The sequence below is a fragment of the Antedon bifida genome, chromosome 8 (genome assembly GCF_963402885.1).
Source record: "Antedon bifida chromosome 8, ecAntBifi1.1, whole genome shotgun sequence".
Classification (NCBI taxonomy): domain Eukaryota; kingdom Metazoa; phylum Echinodermata; class Crinoidea; order Comatulida; family Antedonidae; genus Antedon; species Antedon bifida.
In genome coordinates, this window is record NC_136233.1 from 19,661,851 (window position 1) to 19,682,977 (window position 21,127).

The 21,127-nt window shown below is 32.4% G+C and overlaps 5 protein-coding genes across 5 annotated transcripts in view; 3 read left to right on the forward strand and 2 right to left on the reverse strand.

Moving 5' to 3' along the window:
* Positions 1 to 688: 688 nt before the first annotated feature.
* Positions 689 to 3,029, reverse strand: LOC144849901 (aquaporin AQPAn.G-like). Its single transcript, XM_078707008.1, has 4 exons — positions 2,011 to 3,029; positions 1,329 to 1,409; positions 803 to 913; positions 689 to 701 (listed from the first exon to the last, which is right to left on the reverse strand). The coding sequence occupies exons 1-3, from the start codon at positions 2,641 to 2,643 to the stop codon at positions 809 to 811; spliced, it is 819 nt and encodes a 272-aa protein (XP_078563134.1). The 5' UTR covers positions 2,644 to 3,029; the 3' UTR covers positions 689 to 701; positions 803 to 808.
* A 182-nt stretch (positions 3,030 to 3,211) lies between these two features.
* On the reverse strand, positions 3,212 to 11,215 carry LOC144849886 (putative ATP-dependent RNA helicase DDX27). Its single transcript, XM_078706986.1, has 19 exons — positions 11,113 to 11,215; positions 10,177 to 10,371; positions 9,626 to 9,815; positions 9,444 to 9,526; positions 9,164 to 9,269; positions 8,731 to 8,904; positions 8,078 to 8,228; positions 7,760 to 7,859; positions 7,400 to 7,541; positions 7,147 to 7,283; positions 6,937 to 7,035; positions 6,677 to 6,759; positions 6,292 to 6,386; positions 5,403 to 5,606; positions 5,159 to 5,241; positions 4,851 to 4,977; positions 4,461 to 4,551; positions 4,081 to 4,155; positions 3,212 to 3,919 (listed from the first exon to the last, which is right to left on the reverse strand). The coding sequence occupies exons 1-19, from the start codon at positions 11,203 to 11,205 to the stop codon at positions 3,904 to 3,906; spliced, it is 2,244 nt and encodes a 747-aa protein (XP_078563112.1). The 5' UTR covers positions 11,206 to 11,215; the 3' UTR covers positions 3,212 to 3,903.
* Positions 11,216 to 11,501: 286 nt separating this feature from the next.
* Positions 11,502 to 16,025, forward strand: LOC144849897 (flap endonuclease 1-like). Its single transcript, XM_078707001.1, has 10 exons — positions 11,502 to 11,630; positions 11,970 to 12,072; positions 12,216 to 12,492; positions 12,857 to 12,993; positions 13,155 to 13,221; positions 13,613 to 13,741; positions 14,052 to 14,138; positions 14,383 to 14,447; positions 14,819 to 14,930; positions 15,449 to 16,025. The coding sequence occupies exons 1-10, from the start codon at positions 11,549 to 11,551 to the stop codon at positions 15,518 to 15,520; spliced, it is 1,131 nt and encodes a 376-aa protein (XP_078563127.1). The 5' UTR covers positions 11,502 to 11,548; the 3' UTR covers positions 15,521 to 16,025.
* A 58-nt stretch (positions 16,026 to 16,083) lies between these two features.
* The window catches only part of LOC144849899 (junctional adhesion molecule B-like), an 87,342-nt gene continuing 82,298 nt past the window's right edge, over positions 16,084 to 21,127 (forward strand). Inside the window, exons 1-2 of the mRNA XM_078707005.1 lie at positions 16,084 to 16,095; positions 16,207 to 16,240. The gene's annotated coding sequence lies outside the window, so the exon portion shown is untranslated. The remainder of the gene's footprint in view (positions 16,096 to 16,206; positions 16,241 to 21,127) is intronic.
* On the forward strand, positions 17,387 to 20,934 carry LOC144850615 (protein amalgam-like). Its single transcript, XM_078707941.1, has 5 exons — positions 17,387 to 17,502; positions 17,623 to 17,889; positions 17,973 to 18,005; positions 18,164 to 18,244; positions 20,471 to 20,934. The coding sequence occupies exons 1-5, from the start codon at positions 17,415 to 17,417 to the stop codon at positions 20,509 to 20,511; spliced, it is 510 nt and encodes a 169-aa protein (XP_078564067.1). The 5' UTR covers positions 17,387 to 17,414; the 3' UTR covers positions 20,512 to 20,934.

A 21,127-nucleotide genomic window follows, 5' to 3' on the forward strand; every position in this document is an offset into this window, starting at 1 on the left:
CTACAGGCTAACCTGCAGGTGTCATCAACACATAGTTATACATCTGCTGCTAGCGAGTTGGTTGGTAGGCCTGTCTGTGTGTCGTTTGTAACCGTTAAAACGATGTGCTTGCTCAACGTAAACGTGTTTGTTGGAACTCATGATATAGAATTGGGTACGTAGACCTCTACAAAGTTTCTGCAAAAACCTGATTGAAGTGACGATACTGCACTTAATTTTGTCGATAGGACATGATATTACACATATACACGCCCCTACTGTGTTATGTTCTTGTGTAGCTACCATTTCCATTTGATATTTAAAAAATATTTTGTATAGGCCTATTTGGAAATGTTGTGTCAACGGATATGCGCATAAAAACCATGATACTGTATATATTTGACATGATATGATGTATAAGACAAATATTTTATTTATAAATTGCAACAATAAATAAAAAAAGAAACCAATTATAGGCTTACACAATTAAATACGATTTTAATAACAATACGTATCACCAGCTTTCCCCTGTGATGTGAGTGACGTCGTATACCCTTCTTTAATTAGGATATACCGTACAAAGTTTTGAAACTAGTGTTTTTTGTATAAAGAAATTATTGGACAAAAATCTACTCCCGGCATAACAACTTGCGCATATTATATTTTTAAAAAGCACGTCGAGCGCGTGATAAACAAGAGTTGTACAATAGCTGTATTTGTTTTTAGTCGCGTGGACGCGACTCTATAGTTCACTATGTCGGTCGGTCTGTCTGTCGGTCCGGTATCACTATGCATAGCACGCGACTTATAGCTGTTGGCCTTGTTTTTATTAAGCTAAACAAGAACGCCGTGTGCCTAATCTTGCTTGTGAAAACCCGCATTCATACATAACACCACCTACAATTCCGCCTAGGATAGGTGCCAACCAGTATATCTGAAAGAAACAATTCGATCAATTAATTAATTAGACTAAACATTTCATATTAAAATTAACCTCCGCCGTTAAAGAGAATTTACATAACTACCCGCAAGTAAACAATTATTTCATTAGCGGAATATCATAACTCTTTGAATAATTGATTTATCTGTACATAAGTCAATATCAGTTTTAATTATTTAACATATGTTGTTACAGTGTAGGCCTAATTTAATAGCCACCACAAACATTCTTTATTAATAGGCCTAATTATTTGTTTTCGACTCATAATCACTCAGTATTGATAAATATTCTTTTTTCACGGTTTTTAATAAGATTCATCCACGTTTTGCTTCTTTACACTCAGCCGACCACCCACCCTATTACGGAAGCATTAATTAAACAGTATACACTTGTTTTAGCGTAAACTTACCCAATGGTCTTTCCAACAACCTGCGATTACTGCTGTACCAAAGGAACGCGCGGGATTCATACTCCCTCCCGTGTATGAAAGCTGTAAAATCAATAAAAGTCAAAGTAAAAAGACAGTGTCCGAGAACGGTATTAGGCCTAATATAATAGTAGTAAAACTATTATTATTCCGGAGGAATTAGTTTGAGAAACTCCTTCCCCGGTGCGCTGGTTTCTTAATAAACAAATACCGCATTTATTATGACCATTATTATTTTATTGTTGACCAGCTTCACAAGGGCCAAACATTTAATTATTGCCTGATCTGGTAAAGATTGGTGACATCACAATAACTGATTATAGGCCTACACCTATAATATGAAAGATGCATTGATTTCATAGTACAGTAGATTGATTTGGATGATGCTACTGTACAGTTATGTATATAATGTTAGTCTGCATATGTTACTCTACATTATAAAGACATTACCTCATACATTATAATAATTCGAAAAGAAACTCCAACGAGAACGGCCATCGATAAAGATTTACAAGTTTCCAAACGAGGAACTTTCACCGTAGACTATGCGGGTTTCGACTATACTGGCCATTTTAAGTGTATTGCAATGGAAACTACGGAACTTTTGACCATAGTGTTTAGGCCTATAAGAAATAAAGCAGTAATTATAAAGGATGGCACTTACTCCAAAGATTACTCCACATGTAACTGACAACCCAACAGTAAGCGGCATGGCTCCTTTCATGTCAGTACGACCCTCATCACTTGCTGCAAAGATTGTTAAAAGCAACTGGAAGGTTATCATAAACTCTAGAAGAAATCCTTGGCCAGCAGACACTTCATCAGCTAGCAAAGTGCATCCAAACGTGCCATTTGCTTTGTCGTAAATCTCGTCCGGTGTAACTGCTTTCAAAATTTCCGCGCCAAGACAAGCCCCTGCACACTGAAACAATACGTATAACAAACCTCGCAGAAAACTGATCTTTCGACTTACAATAAAAGCTATAGTGACGGCAGGGTTTACATGCGCTCCACTGACGGCCATAAAGTTGTGGATCAACGTCGCTATCGTCAAACCACTTGCGAGAGCTATCTGGATAACTGTTGGAGGGTTCGGCTCATCCCACGGAGTAGATGCTCCAGCTGAGATTAATACCAGGAGTGTCAATCCCAAGAACTCGGCGAATACCGATCTCCACAAACTTACTTCCGAAATACTGTCATAATAAACATGGCTATTTGAGATAGAAGTGTCACCGGACGTTCTATCGTCGGTGGTGTAACCGTGATAGGACGTAAGAATATATCCTTCAGACATCGTGTAGGCCTACCACTCGCTTAACGACGGTTATTGTGTACTCATAAAGTTGAGTGTAACAGCTTTTATTATTAGCCATACCCGCAAATTACATTAACCTAACGTTTGATTTATATTATTATTATGAATTAGTCAACCAGCCAACTATTCTAACATATGCAAAGTAAATAATAAAATGCAAATGTAATTTAGTCTTTGTTCTTTGGAATTAATAGCAATATGTAAACTAGTGTAGGCCTAATTTGAACTGGCCCAAACAGATATAGAACACAATTTCGAGGTCGAAAATTGTGAACTGGCAACTAAACCTCGTGACAGACAATTATTACAAAATATTGCAGGTAGTGACGACGGACCCCCTTGCAACAACGTACAGTAGCTGCTGGCCTAAAGTGAATAGGGGGAAAAGAGGATCGTTGACCGCCGATAAATAAAGACTGCTAATTGACTACTGTATATCGAAGACTATATTACAAAACCTATTCTTATCATGCACTATTTATCAATTCTTGTACCCACAAGGCTTTCAATCTGCGCAATGCATTAAAAAGATACTAAACAATAATGGTTATAGATATAACGCATTTACTTTAATTCATGTGTTGACAAACATATTTTAGTTTTAATTGTAAATACAGCCAGTTTTTAAAGTTGTAACTGTCGCTTAATTGGAAAGGTTTTGTGCGGTATTTAATTATATTTCAAACATGTATACTGCCATTTATTCTCTTTTCCAGTTGTGTACACAATATCCTCTCTTGTTTAGTTTATATTTTATTTTAATATAGGCCTAATACATTATGTACAGTATAGTTTACGTTAATCACATCACACGTTTGTTTCCATGCTTTCCATAGCCATGTGGTTTGGCACATATGAAATGTCGTACTCTTGAACCTGAACCCATGTAATCATGCATGGAAAATCCTCCAATTAGAAACTTGATTCACATATTATCATCACATGATTTTATGACTTTGTATTTATAACATTATAGCAATGTGACTAGGCCTACTATATTTTTTAAAATTGTTCGGATGGCAGGGCAGATTAACTTTTAACTTTAGCATTGTTCAGACAGATACATGCTATATGTTCTGACCACAAATGGGACGGTAGCAGTATTCTGTCTTTTACTTTTTATTTTATTCCTATCTTAAATTAATGAAATGTAAAATTATTTTTGAAAATAGGGCATTAATACAGTAAGTAAAGTATTTGATAAATATAATATAGCCATCCTTTGGAAATTCTGTAAGGTTACCTCCGGTTGTATCTGAAAAAGTAAAAGAAACAATTTAATATTAATTTCGATATTACTATATTACTCAAGGTAAATAAACTTCAAACACCAAGGTCCAGTCCATATAAATATAATAATATATCGTAAGCCTTTTGTACACTGCTATCGGTATTTAAGCCTAAAACGGTCCTAACCTTTTGTTTGATTGTGATGATTTCTTGCCGGATTTCTTTTCCTGTCTTGATTTCTCTGCAATATTGGCATTGGCTCTGTGGAAGAAAAATAATTAATCAATGTCCATTCTACTTGACTTGTTAGCAGGTCTGCTTGTTAGTTAAATAAAGTATAATAAAAGTCTCTGTTGGAAGATGGAGATTTTGATAAAATTATAAAAAAACAATGCAGCAAAACATCTAAACAATGTCATAGTAATAGTTACCGTCATGTACCATTGAAGAGGTTTTTAAGAAAGGTCTATGAAGCCTGCTATTGTACATATCATGTACTGCATTTTGTAGGCCTACATTTGTAAATTATGTCTCTTCTATTATTTACAACCGAAACTCATACTCACTTGCTTCTAAATTGTTTGACAGCGTTTTTGCTTGTTGCTGTTAGCTCATTATCAAATGACGTCTTTTTATTTATCTTCTTTTTCTTTGCACCTGTGTAAATTAAATTCATTGTTAATCATTGTTATAAATAATACGGGCAAGTATTTCATCTGCAACAATATCTCAAAAGTAAATAATTTATACATTTTTTTTCTTGTAAATCTTGCATACAAAAAATAAAGGAATTCATCCATTCTTTTAAAAACGAATGACAAATCAATATAATTACTGTATTAATGTTTAAAAAATCTCTCAATTTTAAGACATTCTTAGCATATAATTACAAGATTACAGTATATATAAATTATAAATGTAAAAAAGGGTTCTAAAAACAAGACACAGAATCATACCTGAATGGTTAGATTGTGCATTTGTTTCATCATAGGCACGTAGACGTTTACCCTTTCGATCCCGCTTAGCTGCTCTAGCAGCAAATAATTGAGATTTTTCTATTTCCACCATTACCCTTCCTTCCGACTATATAACAAACAGAAGATGCTAATAAATGAAATATAGTTTTTTTTTTACTGAACTATTCTATTTTGTTAAAATAAATAAAATGTTATTATTTATTCAAAGCAGCAATGCATATTTTATATATTTTTATATTGCATTAACCAAGGTATAGAAATTACAAAATACACTCAAAATAACCCACAGTTTCTTTTTCCTTGTTAAATTTTTGTCCTTTCTTCTTTTTTGTTTTCCGTTCTAACGCAGCCTTGTCTAGCACTTGATTGACTAAGAAAATATAAAAAATAAATTCCCTATTTAAAGATTTCAGATCTCATCCTCTACCTTTTATCTATTGTGTTATCTCTATGGAAGATATTACGTTATATAAATGGTATATAAATTGCATTTAAAGACAACTTCAGTATTTATAATATTGTATCTAGCACCTTTAGATTGCATTCTTTGTTTATGATTCTGAAACCAAACTCTCTTCTGCTTGTCTTCATTTCTGTCATTATCTAGCAGTGCCTTGGCTCTGTTCAATTGGTTCTCAGATGTTCGGAGCTCTTTCTCTTCCAGTTCCATAGTTTCTACCCTCTCCACATCGTCTTCCATACCCTCAATTTTGTCTGAATATTTCTTTATCACATCTAAATATGAAATTTTGCATTTGATCTGTTCTGTTTGTATGTACTGTGCAATCGAATTTGAGTGTTTATTAATTTGGATATCTGCACCACATCTTTGCGAGCAATGTATTTTTAGTTAGGTTAGGTTAGGTTTGTTTATTTATTTCCATTCACAAAAACATAAACATACATAAATAATCATTACAAAACAAAAGAATGGAAAGGGGGAATCTCTGAAGCACAGCTTATAATAAGTAGAAACCCTCTGTATAGGTATTGGATAAAATACTTTTTACTACTAGCAGGAAGATTTTTTCTAAAGCTCTGTCTACGATAACTACGGTAGTACCAAATATGATAGTGATATGCTAAAATATTTTCACATTTGTTTGTCACATAATGTTTGATAGTGTAGACAGGACTTTAGACATGTGGGCACATATCAATATGCACAGATTCAACACAAGAGATCGCTTTCCTTACACCCCATATAAGCTATACTGAATTTTGAAACCCTGCAATTGTGTATAGGTTTCACATTCATAGATCTGCAACAAATTTATTAGATAGAAAGTAAATGTTTTGTGCAAAAACAAGAGCAAACCATTTCCAAGACTTGGAAATGGTTTGCTCTTGTTTTTGTCTAGAAATGTCTAGAAATATAGATAAAAAGTTTAATTGTTGTAACAGTAGCATTTCAACTTACCTAGTGGTACAACCCTACTCTTTACTGGTTGTTTGGCACGTTTAACTATTTCTTTCAACAACCTTCTTTCTTTTTCACCAACAAGTGTCACAGATCTAAAAAAAAACAATACAAATATGTTTTGTAACCTATTTAGAAAGTAAAACTTTAACAAATTTACTTCCATATTATCTATTAATTTATTAAATTGGAGGGATATTTTCATTACCTATAGAATAATCTTACTTTATTTGAACTACAGTATAGAAGATGCATTTAATGATGCCAAAACAATCCACTAGAGTGGACAATAACGGACACAAATTGACCATGAATTTATACAATTTCAAAGAATTTGTTAAAAAGGTGGCATTAGTGGTGGTATGAAGAACATATTTGTGTATACCTTCCAGATCGCCCTGCTCTTGCTGTCCTGCCAACCCTATGTACATAATGCTTTAATGAGTTTGGCATAGTGAAATTGATGACCTAAATAAGCAAATAAAAACATTGTGTACTAATAATAATGGAATAATATATTGTCTTAGAAAAACACTGTTTAAAAATATTAATTATACAGTAGATGTATTTACTGTACAGTTAATGATAGATCTATCTATTTTCAAAACTTTTAAACTTGGTGTTGAGAAAATGTTGCTAAATTACAGTTTTAACATCTGGTATGTCCAAGCCTCTTGCCGCAAGATCTGTTGCAAGTAGAACATCACATTGTCCCTCTTTGAATCTACGCAAAGCTTCTAGTCTCTAGAGATATGAAAATAAAAATGATTAAACAACAAAATCAAATAACATTTAGATTGTTAGAAATTGGTTGTGGGTGGGTGTGTAAAATAATGAAATATTACGTTACTGTACCTGAAACTGAGAAAGGTTTCCATGTAATTCAGCAACATTTAAGCCTAATAGCCCTAGGATGATATGCATACGGTGGGCCTGTTTTTTGGTCTGTATAAACACTATACAATGGTCATGAAATGTTCGAGAACATAGGGCTGCAAAAGAAAACAAAAACAAGCTTAATTTTAAAAATGCTTTTGCACAATGGATAAATTGTAAATATTTTGACACTTGTAAATTTATACAAGACAGTAGTAGTAGTTTTTCTAACCTGCAACAATGGCTTCTCGATCACCTTCAGAATTTGGACGGATACGAATGAACTCCTGTCGAAGTTTGTATGCCACGTCTGTGTTCTCGTTTATAAAGAGCTTGACTGGATTCTTTAGAGAAACAGCAGCCAAATCTTTAACCTAAAAATTTAATAAACAATGTTTAAACCTGCTGATGATCAGTATAGATTATGCTTAACCTAGATTATAATTTGGTGGTTCTTAATAAGTATAAAATCACTAAACCAAATTTCATGTTCAATATGGTAGAATTACAACAAAATATTAGTTGAATGGGTATATAACTGCAGTAACATAGGTACTAAAAATAATTGCTTATTAAGAAATGGTAAAAATACCTCATCTGTCATGGTAGCAGAGAACAACATCGTTTGGCGGCTCATTGAACACATTCTGATAATCTCTGTCATCTGTTCCTCAAAGAATTCATCCAACATTCTTTAGAAAATAAATATTAATTGTTAATTGAAGGCAGTAAACTCCAGGAATTCCCTCAAATCTCTTCCAAACCTAATCTATTTTTGATATTTTGTATTAATTCACTAAAAATGTATTTGTAGAAGTATAGACTTAGAAACTAGATAAATAATAGATAAAATATACTTTGTGTACTTTTGCTTGTACCACTTAAAAAAAAGATGATTTTCATCACAAACCTGTCAGCTTCATCGAGAATCAGAATCTCAATCGTACTCAAATTAAAGTTGGGTGCGTTGTGAAGATGATCAATCAGACGACCAGGTGTAGCAATCACAATATCAGGACACTTCCTCAATGCTGCCTCTTGCATCTTGATGTCCAAACCACCTGTACATAGATATTATTATTTACTAGTGCCATATAAGGACATTTTGTGAATTTAAAAAAAACCTTCAAAATAGTACGAATAATCTTAAATATTATTCCCTAATTCATGTTTAATTCATTTGATTTACTTTACTAATAATAATTGTTTTCATTTCTGGAAGTGTTCTATAACAATTTATTGAGAATGTTACTGCAGGATTGTAGTGCTAGTAACATATTTGCCAACCTTATTTTACGTATGTCTGCAATAACGTGTTTAAGGTTTTAAAAAATGATAGCAGTACTATATCTCAAATCTCTTCACTAAATGAAAGAAAATTTCTATTTCAGTGTGAATTTCGTTTTCTTTGCATTGTTATTTTTTGGATATGGAATTCTCAATTCTTGTATTCTGAAATAAAGTTATCAATCAATCAATTTCAGTGTCTCAAAATACATTTTTAAACATTTCTTTCTTTGAAATCAGTTGCTCAGTTTCAAGTGCTACTTTCTGTTGACTTACCAACAGCCAAAACTGATTCTACTTTGGCAAACTGACTGAGTTGTTTTGTGACAGATTGTACTTGAACACCTAATTCCCTTGTAGGCAACAGAACAAGAACCCTAGTGGTTGGTGCTTCCTTTGGCTTGTAAAGCAGTCTTTCAAGAACTGGAAGCATGAATGCACCAGTTTTACCTGTGAACAGTATCAGATACAAGTGAGATAGATAGACATTACCACAAAGGAAAAAATGAATCTGTAACATTACCTATAACTTGAAATGTTCATATCAAAAAACCAAGTGAGCTTTGGCTCAGTCGGTATAGAAACAGTGTTGGACTGAACATCAGGAATATCAAGCTTGAATAATGTATCAAATGAAATTTCCAAATAATTTATGTAGGTAACTCTCTTCAAATTAAGGACGTACTTTTTACAGTGACATTGAACTTACCTGTTCCTGTGGCAGCACAGGCACAGATATCTTTACCTAGTAGAGCTACTGGAATCGTCTGAGACTGGATTGGTGTTGGGGTGGTGAATTTCATTGCATTCAGAGCCTGCAGAATGCAAAGAATAAAATCAATAAGACTTACTACGATGGTTTTCAATAACACAGGCAAATAGCATTCAAACTGGTATATATACTGTATATACAGTAACTTGCATTTTATTTTAGTTTTACTAAGAAATTCTTTTGCAAGCTGCAGTAAAATCAGCAATTGTTATCTTACTTTAAGTAATGGTCTTGACAAGTTCATGTCTCCAAATGACGATTTCAACTTAACTTCAGGAGCTTCTTCAAAAAAATTGTCACCTGTAATTAAACAATTTCTTTTTTTTTAACTGACACTAACCGAGATAAAGACCTTTTGATGAAATTGTTGGATAAAATATTATTCACAATCTATGGTACCTTTATTTCTTTTCTTTTCTCTTTCCAATCTTTTCTCACTGGTAACTTTATTTCTAATCTTGTCTAATCTCAAATCATTATCACCATCATAATCACTCTCTCCACCTGAACCAAGATCTACGGTCGTCTGTTCGTTTTCAACTTCAGGTTGTTTTTCCTCCATGTTGTTCAGTTGTTCTTTAGATTCTTTCTAAAATTATATTTTATTTCATTATGAATAAAAATGTTAGGAAAGATTTTACTCGCGTTGCCTCATCCTTTGGATGGGACGTTAAGCTGTTGGTCCTGTGTATATAAAGTGCATGTGCAAAAACTTGGTGCACACTGCACGGTGGCTGCCGTGAATCCTCAGTTTCCAGTTAAACTTGAGGACTATAAAAATACTTTTACCTTATAAGTTATATATTATTATAATACTGTATTTCCAAAATATACAAAAACACTGACCAAATGGGCAAGTTGCATGAAAAAAAAATTACAGATATTTTAGCTGCTTACAGAATGTCACAGTCTAGGCAATTTATTTAAAATGTTTGTAATATTCAGCAAACCTTTTTCCTCTCTCTCCTGATCTTTGCGATTTTTTGTTCCAATGTTGATGTCACAATGCCTTTAGGCATCGCAGCCTGGATAAAGTCATCAACCCAAAAATGACTGTTTACAGCTTTTTCATCAAATTGAAAGTCAGTTGAGAAGCCATCTTTGTTGATTTTTTTCTTTTTCGATTTCTGTTTTGGAGCTACCGCCTTTAGAATTTAAAATAGAAGCACTGACTGTAAGTTATATTTTAATTATGATAAATTTATTAAAACAATAATTTATTTTTGCATTTCTCTTGTGTATTAGTTTATATTAATAAATATATTTAACATAATATAGGCCTATAGACTATATGATAGATAGTGAATCATTAAAAAACAAAGATAATAATAAACTTTAGCAACATTCTATTTGCCAAGTAAAATAAATTATAAACTGTAAAAAAATTAGTAACATTATTAATATTATAATTAATAATAACATTATATTATGTATATATAACTAGAGTATATGGTTTTAAATATTTATATTGTTCTGACTTTATCCATAATATTATTAATATTATCATTTATTGTGTAGGCCTAGCCATGGCCTAGCCTACTCTACTGAACTGTGTGTGTGTATCTACCACTCACTGTCTGTATATTTATATCATTAAGGCCTGCCTAGCCTAGTGCCAGTGGCCTAATAGGCTGAAGTTCGAATGGGATCGAAAACATGTCGATTGACTGACTGCCTCGCCAACCCAACAGGATTACTTGTGTGTATCTAGTCTAGAGAAGGTCTTAACAGTGTGTGTGGGCCTAGCTAGAGGCACGTGTCACGCACGGCGGCTGCATGCATGCCAGCGCCAACCAAACACGACGTGCAGAAACAGTCTCAAAGTTAATAAACATGACTTTGTTTGTCAACTTTATATTAAAAATGATGTAATATCAAGAAAAAACCTCTTCATCACTACTTGTATCTTCTGAAGCAAGCGAAATATCATCATCTTCTTCGATCGTACCTACAAAACCACTTACACTGGAGGCGGCCATCTTGTCTTGATATGTTGATAATGAGCAAAGTACACCCTAGCTTTTACAATATAGTTATTACTATAATATGAAAATATAAAATGAACATACTATTGCTAATATAATTTTAAATATTAATAAGTATATACAATAATTTAGAATACTGTTTATTGAACTGTATTATTTTATTTATTGCAGTATAATAGTTTTATGATATTTATTTTACTATAAATAACAGTAGCCTATGGGTTTAAAGCCCGCCCTCTTTATTTACTATTTTTGTGACCAAGTGGCGCGAAATAATTCTACATGTTTTATTTTTTAGTTACTCTTAATTTCTTCTAAATTAACCTGAACATTCGGGATGGGAATTCTTGGTCTCGCAAAATTTCTTGCAGATTATGCTCCTTCTGCACTAAGACAACATGAAATAAAGAATTATTTTGGTTTGTTATAGCTCAAAACATGATTTTTACTGTTAGCTAGGCCTCTAGCATAGGCCTATGCATGTTACGCTAGGGCCGGCCTAGATAGAAAGTAGAGTAAGCCTACCCTAGGCCTAGCTAGTTATAGATAGGGGCTAGCCTACCACCGCCAGCTAGCTAGGCCTCCCCTCCGTACTCCGTGTTTTTATTATTATTATTTCAGTATTTTGTTTAATAATATTAATAAGCCAATTTTAATGATGAATACAATATATTATAACAATAATAGGCCTCCTCCTAGGCCTACTTACTTATTATTTTAATATGCTAGAGATATTTGTTTTCAATCAATACTTTTAGGTAGAAAGATAGCAATTGATGCATCCATGTGTATCTACCAGTTTCTAATCGCTGTGAGGATGGATGGGTCTCAATTGACAAATGAAGATGGAGAGACCACAAGGTAACGAAAAAACAATGACATTCTACACTGACCTCATTATATTATTACACATAGTACAAGTTCTTTTATTTTTCATTTATTAAATGTGCCACATAGTCCTAATATGAGCCCTACATTATTTTGATTTATATTTTTTTCCCTAGCCATCTTATTGGCATGTTCTATAGAACAATCCGAATGATTGAAAATGGCATCAAACCTCTTTATGTCTTTGACGGCAAACCTCCTGAAATGAAGTCTGGTGAACTCACAAAACGGAAAGAGCGTCGAGAAGAAGCACAGAAACAACTTGACATTGCAAAGTCTGAAGGAGATGCAGATATGGTAAACAAGTTTGAACGTCGTCTGGTTCGTGTTAGCTCAGTTCATAATGAAGAATGCCAACAGTTGCTTACTTGTATGGGAGTTCCTTTTGTCAAGGTACAGTAATTCTAGCTGTGTTGAAAATGTGTATGCCTGACTATGCTAGTCTCAGAGAACTACAAAAATCTTTCTATTTTACAAACATTTCACAGGCCTTGTCTTTTAAGGCGAGTGCGATCACTCACTCCTAAACTGCCCTTGAGGTGTGCAATTTACAACACGCTTAAATTTGGTAAACTTCTACACACCAAAATATAAACAGCACACCTACAGCTCCCCTGAATGTATTGGGGAGTGCAATTTGTAGCACACCTATCATTTTTAAAAGACAAGGCCTGATTTTAGTGTGTTTTATATTTTCTTGAAACAAAGGACTATGCTAATGTCTGCTAATTTTTAATATTTTTACTTCATTGATCAGGCACCGGGTGAAGCAGAAGCCCAGTGTGCGGAACTGGTTAAAGCAGGCAAAGTGTACGCTGTTGGTACAGAAGATATGGATGCCCTTACTTTCGGTTCCAATGTCATGGTTAGACATTTGACTTCCAGTGAAGCAAAGTGAGTTTGTTTAACATGGATTTATTTTTTTTATTAATTTAACTATTCAAAACAATAATAAATATTTGTTTTTGGTAGAATTGTTATTTTGTAATGCATTCAAATGTTTCTGAGTTTCCTATACTGTTTTGTTTCTACGTTTTTGTTTTAATTTTTCATAGGAAGTTACCAGTAGCAGAATACCAGTTGGCAACCATTTTGGCAGAATTAGACATGAATCAAGAACAAGTGAGTGTGACGTCTTGATAAATGTCTATGGAAGAGTGGTAACAGTGATCCTAATACATCTACGACTATTTAGTACATTTATAGTTGTTTGAATTATATAAAAATTGTCGCCCTCTATATATTTTTGTGACATCATTTGATGTCAATACAGTAGTTCACATCTAAAGATGTCTAGAATTATTTAGTAGATTATGGCTTGTTTAAATAATTTTTAAAATTGGAATTTTATTTTGCCCTCTATTTTTAGATGAGTAACCAATTATTTTTATAGTCCATTATTACAAAATGTAAAGAAATGTTAATGGTTTAATTTATTAGTTTATTAGTGTAAAAAATACAAATTTGCCTCAACATAAACATTCAAATCAATATGTTTTTATTATATTTTTAGTTCATTGATCTTTGTATATTAATGGGTTGCGATTATTGTGAATCTATTCGTGGTATTGGACCAAAAAAAGCAATCCAGCTGATCAAAGAACACAAGTGTATTGAGAATATTATTGAGAAGGTTAAAGATGTGAGTTGTATTTGTAAAGTTTGTCACAATTAGGATCTTTGTCCATTACATACACAAACTGTTCAAATGTTCACCCCTTAAGCTCTGTCTACACTATGAAACTAGTTTGACAAAAATGTTTGAAATGCCCAAATATGGTGGTGATATGACATCATTGTGTCCATATGGGCACATCAGAATTTTTTTTTTGTCACATTTTTTATAGTGTAGATAGAGCTTTATTGGAAACATTGTAAGCACCAGGTTCAATATTCTCTTCCGTCTGTGCGCATTTTATCAAAGCTAACCTTATAAATACTTTGTCTTTTAGAAATATCCACCACCAGAGAACTGGTTGTACAAGGAGGCTAGGGAGTTGTTCAAACATCCAGAGGTTGAGGCTGGATCCACATTTGATGTAATACATATTTAAAACATAATATATTCACCATTTTTATTACAATATTGGAAAATGCTGTATTGTGATGTAATAGTCTTTATTATATACAGGTATTTGATTGTAGGTTTTAGTTAATGTTGAGTAAGTGAGGAAATGATTAGTGCAGTATTACCTTCTGTAAATATATTTTCTTTTTTTGCCACAAAACACAATAATATAGATATATGAAAATAAGTTTTAATTAGAATGTTATATAATATAGCTAAAGTGGACCGATCCAGATGAAGATGCTGTAGTCGAGTTCCTGTGTGCACAAAAGGGATTTAGGTAATATACATTACATCACATTTGTTGTCATGTTTGTGCCACTGTAGCAAATACAGTTTGTTTTAGTTAAAACCACAAAGATAACAGAATGGTAAAAGCTTCATCATGTGAAAAGATATTAAAGATATGAAGGGCAACAAACAAGCTTGGCAAATGAAAAAAAAAATCATATGCCAATCAATAAAATAATATTAAAATCTTTAATAATTAACAGTATAGGTGTATAATATTGCATTAGTTTGAATGTGAATTATGGCCATCTCTAATATGCAACATTTATATTTAGATACAAATGGTGATATCTAAAAGTATTAACTGTTATTACATTTGCATCATTGGTGGCCATTTTATGATTTTTTCTAATCTTTCAGTGAGGAACGTGTCAGAAATGCATGCAAGAAGTTGGCCAAAGCCAGAAAAGGCAGCACACAGGGCAGGCTGGATAACTTCTTCAAGGTCACTGTAGAACCAAGCAAAAGAAAGGTGTGGTTTGTTTTGATAAATGTTTTTTCACATAAAGTTTCATAGTGTAAACAGAGCTTTAGAATGTGTTACCAGTTAATGTAATTAGTAATTTAATTATTTTGTTGATGGAGATAATTGATAACTTGTTATGTTTTATATTGCCTTTTAATCTTATTAACTGTATTATTATTATTATAATTTCGACTTGATTACAAATAAAGATATCTTATCTTATGACATCTTTTCAAAGTCATGGTAAAATCAAGAAAAATGAGAATATAATTGGAATTTTTAAAGGTTACGTAAGTTAATGTAATGCTATCTTATTGAATAGAAAGTGAAAATCTGTATTATTTAAGTACAGATAAGTAAATAATAAAACTTAATTTGTGTACATTATTATATTTTATTTCAAAAGTACGATAACCTCAATTATTGTATTGTATGAAAGTACATCTGTAATCTTGAATATCAGATGATATCAGATGCTCTGGGAAAATTAGATATAGTAATAATTTGTTTTATTGTATTCTCAGGCTGATACAAAAATGGGCAGTGCCAAAAAGAAAGCCAAAACTGGTGGTGGAGGGCGGTTCAAGGGTCGTTAATTGTGAAGATGAAGTTACCATCAGCCAGCCAGCCAGCCAGGTTCTAGTTTGATAAGAACACTAAGATACTTCATCTATTTTACAAATTCCAGTCTACCTAACTTTGTAAATTAAATTAATTGAGAGATGTCATTATTGCTGTCCTGTATATTTATTTTGAGTGATTAGCATGTACGAAAATGCCATTTTTCTGGAGCCTAGCCTAGTTTACTCTAGTATGAGTATTAACAAATGAGTATATAGCCCTTTGTATATAGTATGGCTTTGTTTTTGACAGGGTAGTGGTGTCAGAGGCAAATTTTATACTCGCTACAGTACTGTATAACATATAATATTATTCAGTATTTACATAACTTTCATAATTCTACATGTGTAAGTAGAATTAGAAAATCAATGCCATTTAAAATACAGTATAAACACAAACTTTGAATAAAAATGGAATGATCCATTATTTGCCATGTGGTTAAAACTGAAAATAAAACTATGTACCAAAATGGTTATATGAGTACTGTATTTGAATTATTAATTCTCGATAATTGAACAATAAATTGGATGCATGCACAAGTATAATACAGGTAAGAAATTTTGTTTTTACTTTTTTGTAGAACTGAATGGTAAGTTAAAAGTATAGTACCATTTACAGCCTTTCAGTGCTTTGTTTAACTTTTTTTTTATAATTAATATAGGAAAACCTGCTGATATACTGGATGCCTTCATTGTTCAATGTTAGAATACCAATAAACGAGAACATGGTAGTTTTTACAGGTTTGTACACTATTATTGGTAACAAATATATAAAAATTAATAAAAAGCATATATTTATTATTTTTGTTGTTTATGTTCAGGCATATTTGAGATACTGTAGTATCGCACATCACAGACTTGCCTTGCAACTAGCTTCAAAAGTAAGTAAAACAATGCAGGAGTCCTATTAATTGGGAAGATCTATAGTGGATTCAAATCTTGCCTTTTACAAATTTTTATTCATATGCAATGTTAATTTTTGAACTGCATGTTCAATGTAATTATTTCTTAAGAATTTTAGAAATGTTAAGCTCTGTATAATTGATTCGTACTTATTGTTGTGTGAATACTGTCGTTCACAGGTTTGTGTATCATTTATTCAGCGTTGCTGATTAGCTATACATATTCGGTAACTGTAGAGCTGATTGTGCAACCTAGCAATCACATTGTTGAAAATCAATCGATGGAATTGAATTGCTCATTTGAAAGGTCTTGGCCAGCGTCTACCATAGAGCCTACAATCCTGTGGTACAAGAGCGACAATTATACAAGTGTTCTACTGGGAAGTCAACAAGGCAGATACAATGAAGTAGTCAACCAATTAAGAATGTACATTAGTGATGGTGTCCTTGTGATACAACAAGTGAAACTCTCAGATTCTGGTATCTACGAATGTGAAGTTACTATAGCAGATGATAAACCTGTTAAAAACACTGACAGTAGAGATATCTCTGTTTTCAGTAAGAAAGAAGTGACCTTACTTATTAACTATGATAAAATATAAGTAGTTATAACTTTTATTAGAGAAATACTTATTTTTATTATACTGTATGTCGCCTGTGAACTATTAATATTTATAATTTCACTGGTATGCTTGTCTACAGGAAATGTTAATAATTATATAAATAACATATTTTGTTAACTGCCTATTCTGTTAATTGCCTTGTAAAGCTTATACTGTATTATAATTGTTTTAGTTATAGATGCCCCAAGCATTGTGATACCAACAACACTGATGGTTGGTGATGTGCTGTCGATTGACTGCACTAGTGGTAAAGCTTATCCAACACGTACAATTCTTGAGATTTATAAGAATGGAAAAGGGATAGCATCTACAAATGGTACTGAATTAAGTTACACAGCCAATGTGATGGTTGGTGATACTGGTGGTTACTTTTGTAGAGCCAGTAACGAAGCAGGGACAAAGGACAGTCAAACAAAGCACCTTAGTGTTCAGTGTGAGTTGTTATAAATGTCTACATGTTTAATATTTGTCAATAATTATATAACACATTGATAATTGCCACAAAATGATACATTGCATATGGAGTGTCTATAATTTTAATTTTCATGTTTAGTTATACATCCACCAAGCATTGTACTACCTACAACACTGATAAATGGTAATTTGCTGGAGATTGTCTGTACTGCTGGTGATGCTTATCCGGAACCAGTTCTTGAGATTTATAAGAATGGAAAAGGGATCATAGCTTCTACAAATGGCACTGGGACTGAATTAAGTTACACAGCCAATGTAATGGTCAGTGATGCTGGTGATTACTTTTGTAGAGCGAGTAACAAAGCAGGGACAAAGGACAGTCAAACAAAGCACCTTAGTGTTCAGTGTGAGTATAACATGTAGGAACAAATACTGTATGGTTGGTATGTCTATAGAAATGATGTTGAATATTATTATTTTTCTTTCTAGGCTGGTGCGATTCTCCAAAAGTCAATGACGATAGTAAGTATATCCAGGAATACCCATAATTTTAAAGGCAAATATTGATATTTAATGTCTTGCATCAGAATAATATGCTGAAAAGGAGATACATAATGATGATATTAAAAACTGCCTAGTTTTTACTAAATAAACTTATTTACATTTTGATGCTTTTGCAGGAATTAAAATTCTACTTGCTGGAGTCAGTATTTTGTATGGGATTTTCTTGTTAGTCTTGCCTGTTTACTTTTGGTTAATAAGTGAGTTTGCATTTTGAATTTGATTGCTACCTATAATCGTAATTGTATTCTCAATGTTGAAAATCAGTAAAACATTAGAATATCAAAAAGTCGTAATTACTGTACATTAAATATCTATGTTTACACATAACACAACACATAATAACAAGCATGAAATCCTCAGTGGCCCTCATATTAAGCAAAAGATTGATAATTCAATGACAGCATGACATCCACAATATATGTAAGACATGTGATATATCTACATTAATCAAAACCCAGCAACGAAATTAAGCTGCACATCTGATTAGATCTGATAATGATCGGATGACGAAAAAGCTATTCTTCCAAGATGACAAATGCTTGAATCGTGGTAGAAATATGAACACGTTATTCAAACAAGTTCTCGATAATGTTGGAATGGACAGACAAGCCTTCATTAAGAACTCTAAGGACCGCTTATTTTGAATCGGCATTTATTTATTATATGCCATCTAGAACACTTCGTCAGCGTTACAGATTAAAGATATTTATTTATTATCTACTGTACTTCATTTTACATCTTGGACAGAATGAAATGCAGTAGGTTAGTCAAACAATCGTTAATTAGGTGATCATTTAGAATAAAATGATCACCTATTGTTATTGTATAAAATCTTTATTATTATTTTTTTTTTTTTTCTTTTTATTGTTTCTGTACACTATTTTGTGTAACAATTATCTCAAAAAGTTTAATGTCAATGATTACAAAAATTTCAGAATATCTTTCAAATAATATAACTTAATCCTAATAAGCTTTCCAGCGTGATCACTCATCCGTGACGACATTTATACGCCATTTTGCGAAATCACATTATCAATCATATCTCCATAATTCATTATCACATAATAATGAAATTCACTACACGTAAACTTCAGATCAAGGGTAAAAATATTAGCAAATAAAAACGCACGCGCACGTAGGTTCATGCGCGTGATATCGCGCGTTAAAAATTTAAAACGCTCAAAATTAAGTTTTGATTAATTTAGAGCATGAATTAGGCCATTTGCGTGTTTCAAAAAATTACTGCGCAAAAATGCGTTTTTGCGCGCACACGATACTTAAAAAGCGTAAAAACATGAATTTTTTTTACAAATCTCATTCTACTCACCATCCTTAGTACATTCACCAAATTTGAGTCAGTTCCGACTTAAAATAACGCTATACGAGCACGTTAAAAATGACAAAATGCGCACATTAATTTTACAAAAGTTCTGAAAATGGTGAAAAATAGGTCTTTTTTAAAATGAAAATAATTCTTCAGAATGCAAGATGACCCCCGATTTTTTTAACTTATTCTGGAAGCCATTGAGTTGTAGATATGAATTCATGTACACATTTTACGTACAAAATGTTTTGACGTCATCAAATGGCCACTTGAATTTAAAAATTAGGATTTGTTATCTTTTTGTGTAGATTATCACATTCAACAGAGCGCATCTTGGTTATGTGTGCTCGAATTTCGCACAACTTTCAGTATGTGCTTGCTTAATTAATTATCTTTATCATGAGTTGACACTATCTTCATTTTAATGACGTCATCACGCGTAAAAACTTGAATAACGTAGGCCGTGTAATTTCACCTTCGCAGTAAATTTGATATCTTACAGCTCTTCAGAATTTAAGGTTACCTTGATGATTATAATTTATTATGAAAGCTGATGAAATGTAGATATTAATTCATATAAAAATTAAGCCTATCGGATGTTGTGACGTTAACATATGGCCAGTTGAAGTGAAACAGTAGTTTTTTCATATTTTTCGTCAAAGTTATACACAATTCAAAGAGCGCGCACAGCGCTTCTACGTGCCAAATTTTTTTCCAAATCTTATATTTTTTTGCTCAATTAATTATCTTTCGAAATTGTCATCTTAAAGTTTAGTTTGATAACGTCATCATGCCAAAAAATTAGAACATGTGTGTCCCGTAATTTCACCTATGCTACACTGTATATAGATATACAGTATATACTGTACATATTGTATATGGCATATAGCATATATATATAGGCACAACTCAGCACTATAAGCATATAATAGGATGGCATACATCAACATTTTCCGATCGTATGTTAACGTATGTGCATGTTGAAAAAAAATTTATTTCAGTAAAATGATAAAAATGATCACCTATAATTCGTCAAAGTGACGAATTAAATTCTAGTTTTAATTTATAATTATGTTTAATTTAATTCTTTTTTTTCCAGATTGTCTTGAATATAGGAAGGAACATAGAAAGGGAATGTGAGGTGTCAACTACTGTACTCCAATGGGCTACAAAACATTGTGATACAATATAAATAACACACATTCGAATTCCGGGTGGTAATGTGTGTACTAATATTTTGCTGTCCTCTCTATATTAGTTTGACCGTGGCGACGTCAAATTTTAAAATTACTTTTTATTATCTGTAGCGAAGGTAGCAGTAAAAATAAAATTAATTAAAGAGTATCTTGCGGAAAAATTACTTAATCGTTCAAATGAAAACCACAATCAACTTCTTTTAATTTGGTGTATACAGTAGGGGCCTACTGGTAAAGGCAATGATTTTTTGTTATGATAATGATGAAAATAATGATTTTTCACCTACAAGGATTGTTTAGAATACACTCAACAGTGCAGGTGTGGCACGACTGCATACGAGTGTCTCGAGGCATAATATTGATACCTTTCAAAAAACTTACATTGCATTCTCCCACCAAAATAGGTACAGTATTTTTATTTTCAGGTGTGAACTATAGACTGTAGCCTATTCTTAGCCAAGCCACTCTAATAACAATTTCATGTGAATTTATTGCAAAAAATGGTATAATATGATATAATAATATAATATGCCAGGGGTTTGATAATGTATTGTGCGAAA

Bases quoted from the DNA above. Each gene is read 5' to 3' on its own strand.
- LOC144849901 (XM_078707008.1), bottom strand. From the start codon at position 2,643: ATGTCTGAAGGATATATTCTTACGTCCTATCACGGTTACACCACCGAC. The intron at 1,410-2,010 runs GTAAGTGCCATC...TTGATTTTACAG, and splicing joins CATGTGGAGTAATCTTTGGA to CTTTCATACACGGGAGGGAG. The intron at 914-1,328 runs GTAAGTTTACGC...TGTTTCTTTCAG, and splicing joins GTTGTTGGAAAGACCATTGG to ATATACTGGTTGGCACCTAT.
- LOC144849886 (XM_078706986.1), bottom strand. From the start codon at position 11,205: ATGGCCGCCTCCAGTGTAAGTGGTTTTGTAGGTACGATCGAAGAAGAT. The intron at 10,372-11,112 runs GTTTTTTCTTGA...TAAATTCTAAAG, and splicing joins ATACAAGTAGTGATGAAGAG to GCGGTAGCTCCAAAACAGAA. The intron at 9,270-9,443 runs GTAAGATAACAA...TGCATTCTGCAG, and splicing joins TGTCAAGACCATTACTTAAA to GCTCTGAATGCAATGAAATT.
- LOC144849897 (XM_078707001.1), top strand. From the start codon at position 11,549: ATGGGAATTCTTGGTCTCGCAAAATTTCTTGCAGATTATGCTCCTTCT. The intron at 14,448-14,818 runs GTAATATACATT...CTAATCTTTCAG, and splicing joins TGTGCACAAAAGGGATTTAG to TGAGGAACGTGTCAGAAATG. The intron at 14,931-15,448 runs GTGTGGTTTGTT...TTGTATTCTCAG, and splicing joins TAGAACCAAGCAAAAGAAAG to GCTGATACAAAAATGGGCAG.
- LOC144850615 (XM_078707941.1), top strand. From the start codon at position 17,415: ATGGTTGGTGATACTGGTGGTTACTTTTGTAGAGCCAGTAACGAAGCA. The intron at 17,890-17,972 runs GTGAGTATAACA...TTTTCTTTCTAG, and splicing joins AAAGCACCTTAGTGTTCAGT to GCTGGTGCGATTCTCCAAAA. The intron at 18,006-18,163 runs GTAAGTATATCC...ATGCTTTTGCAG, and splicing joins TCCAAAAGTCAATGACGATA to GAATTAAAATTCTACTTGCT.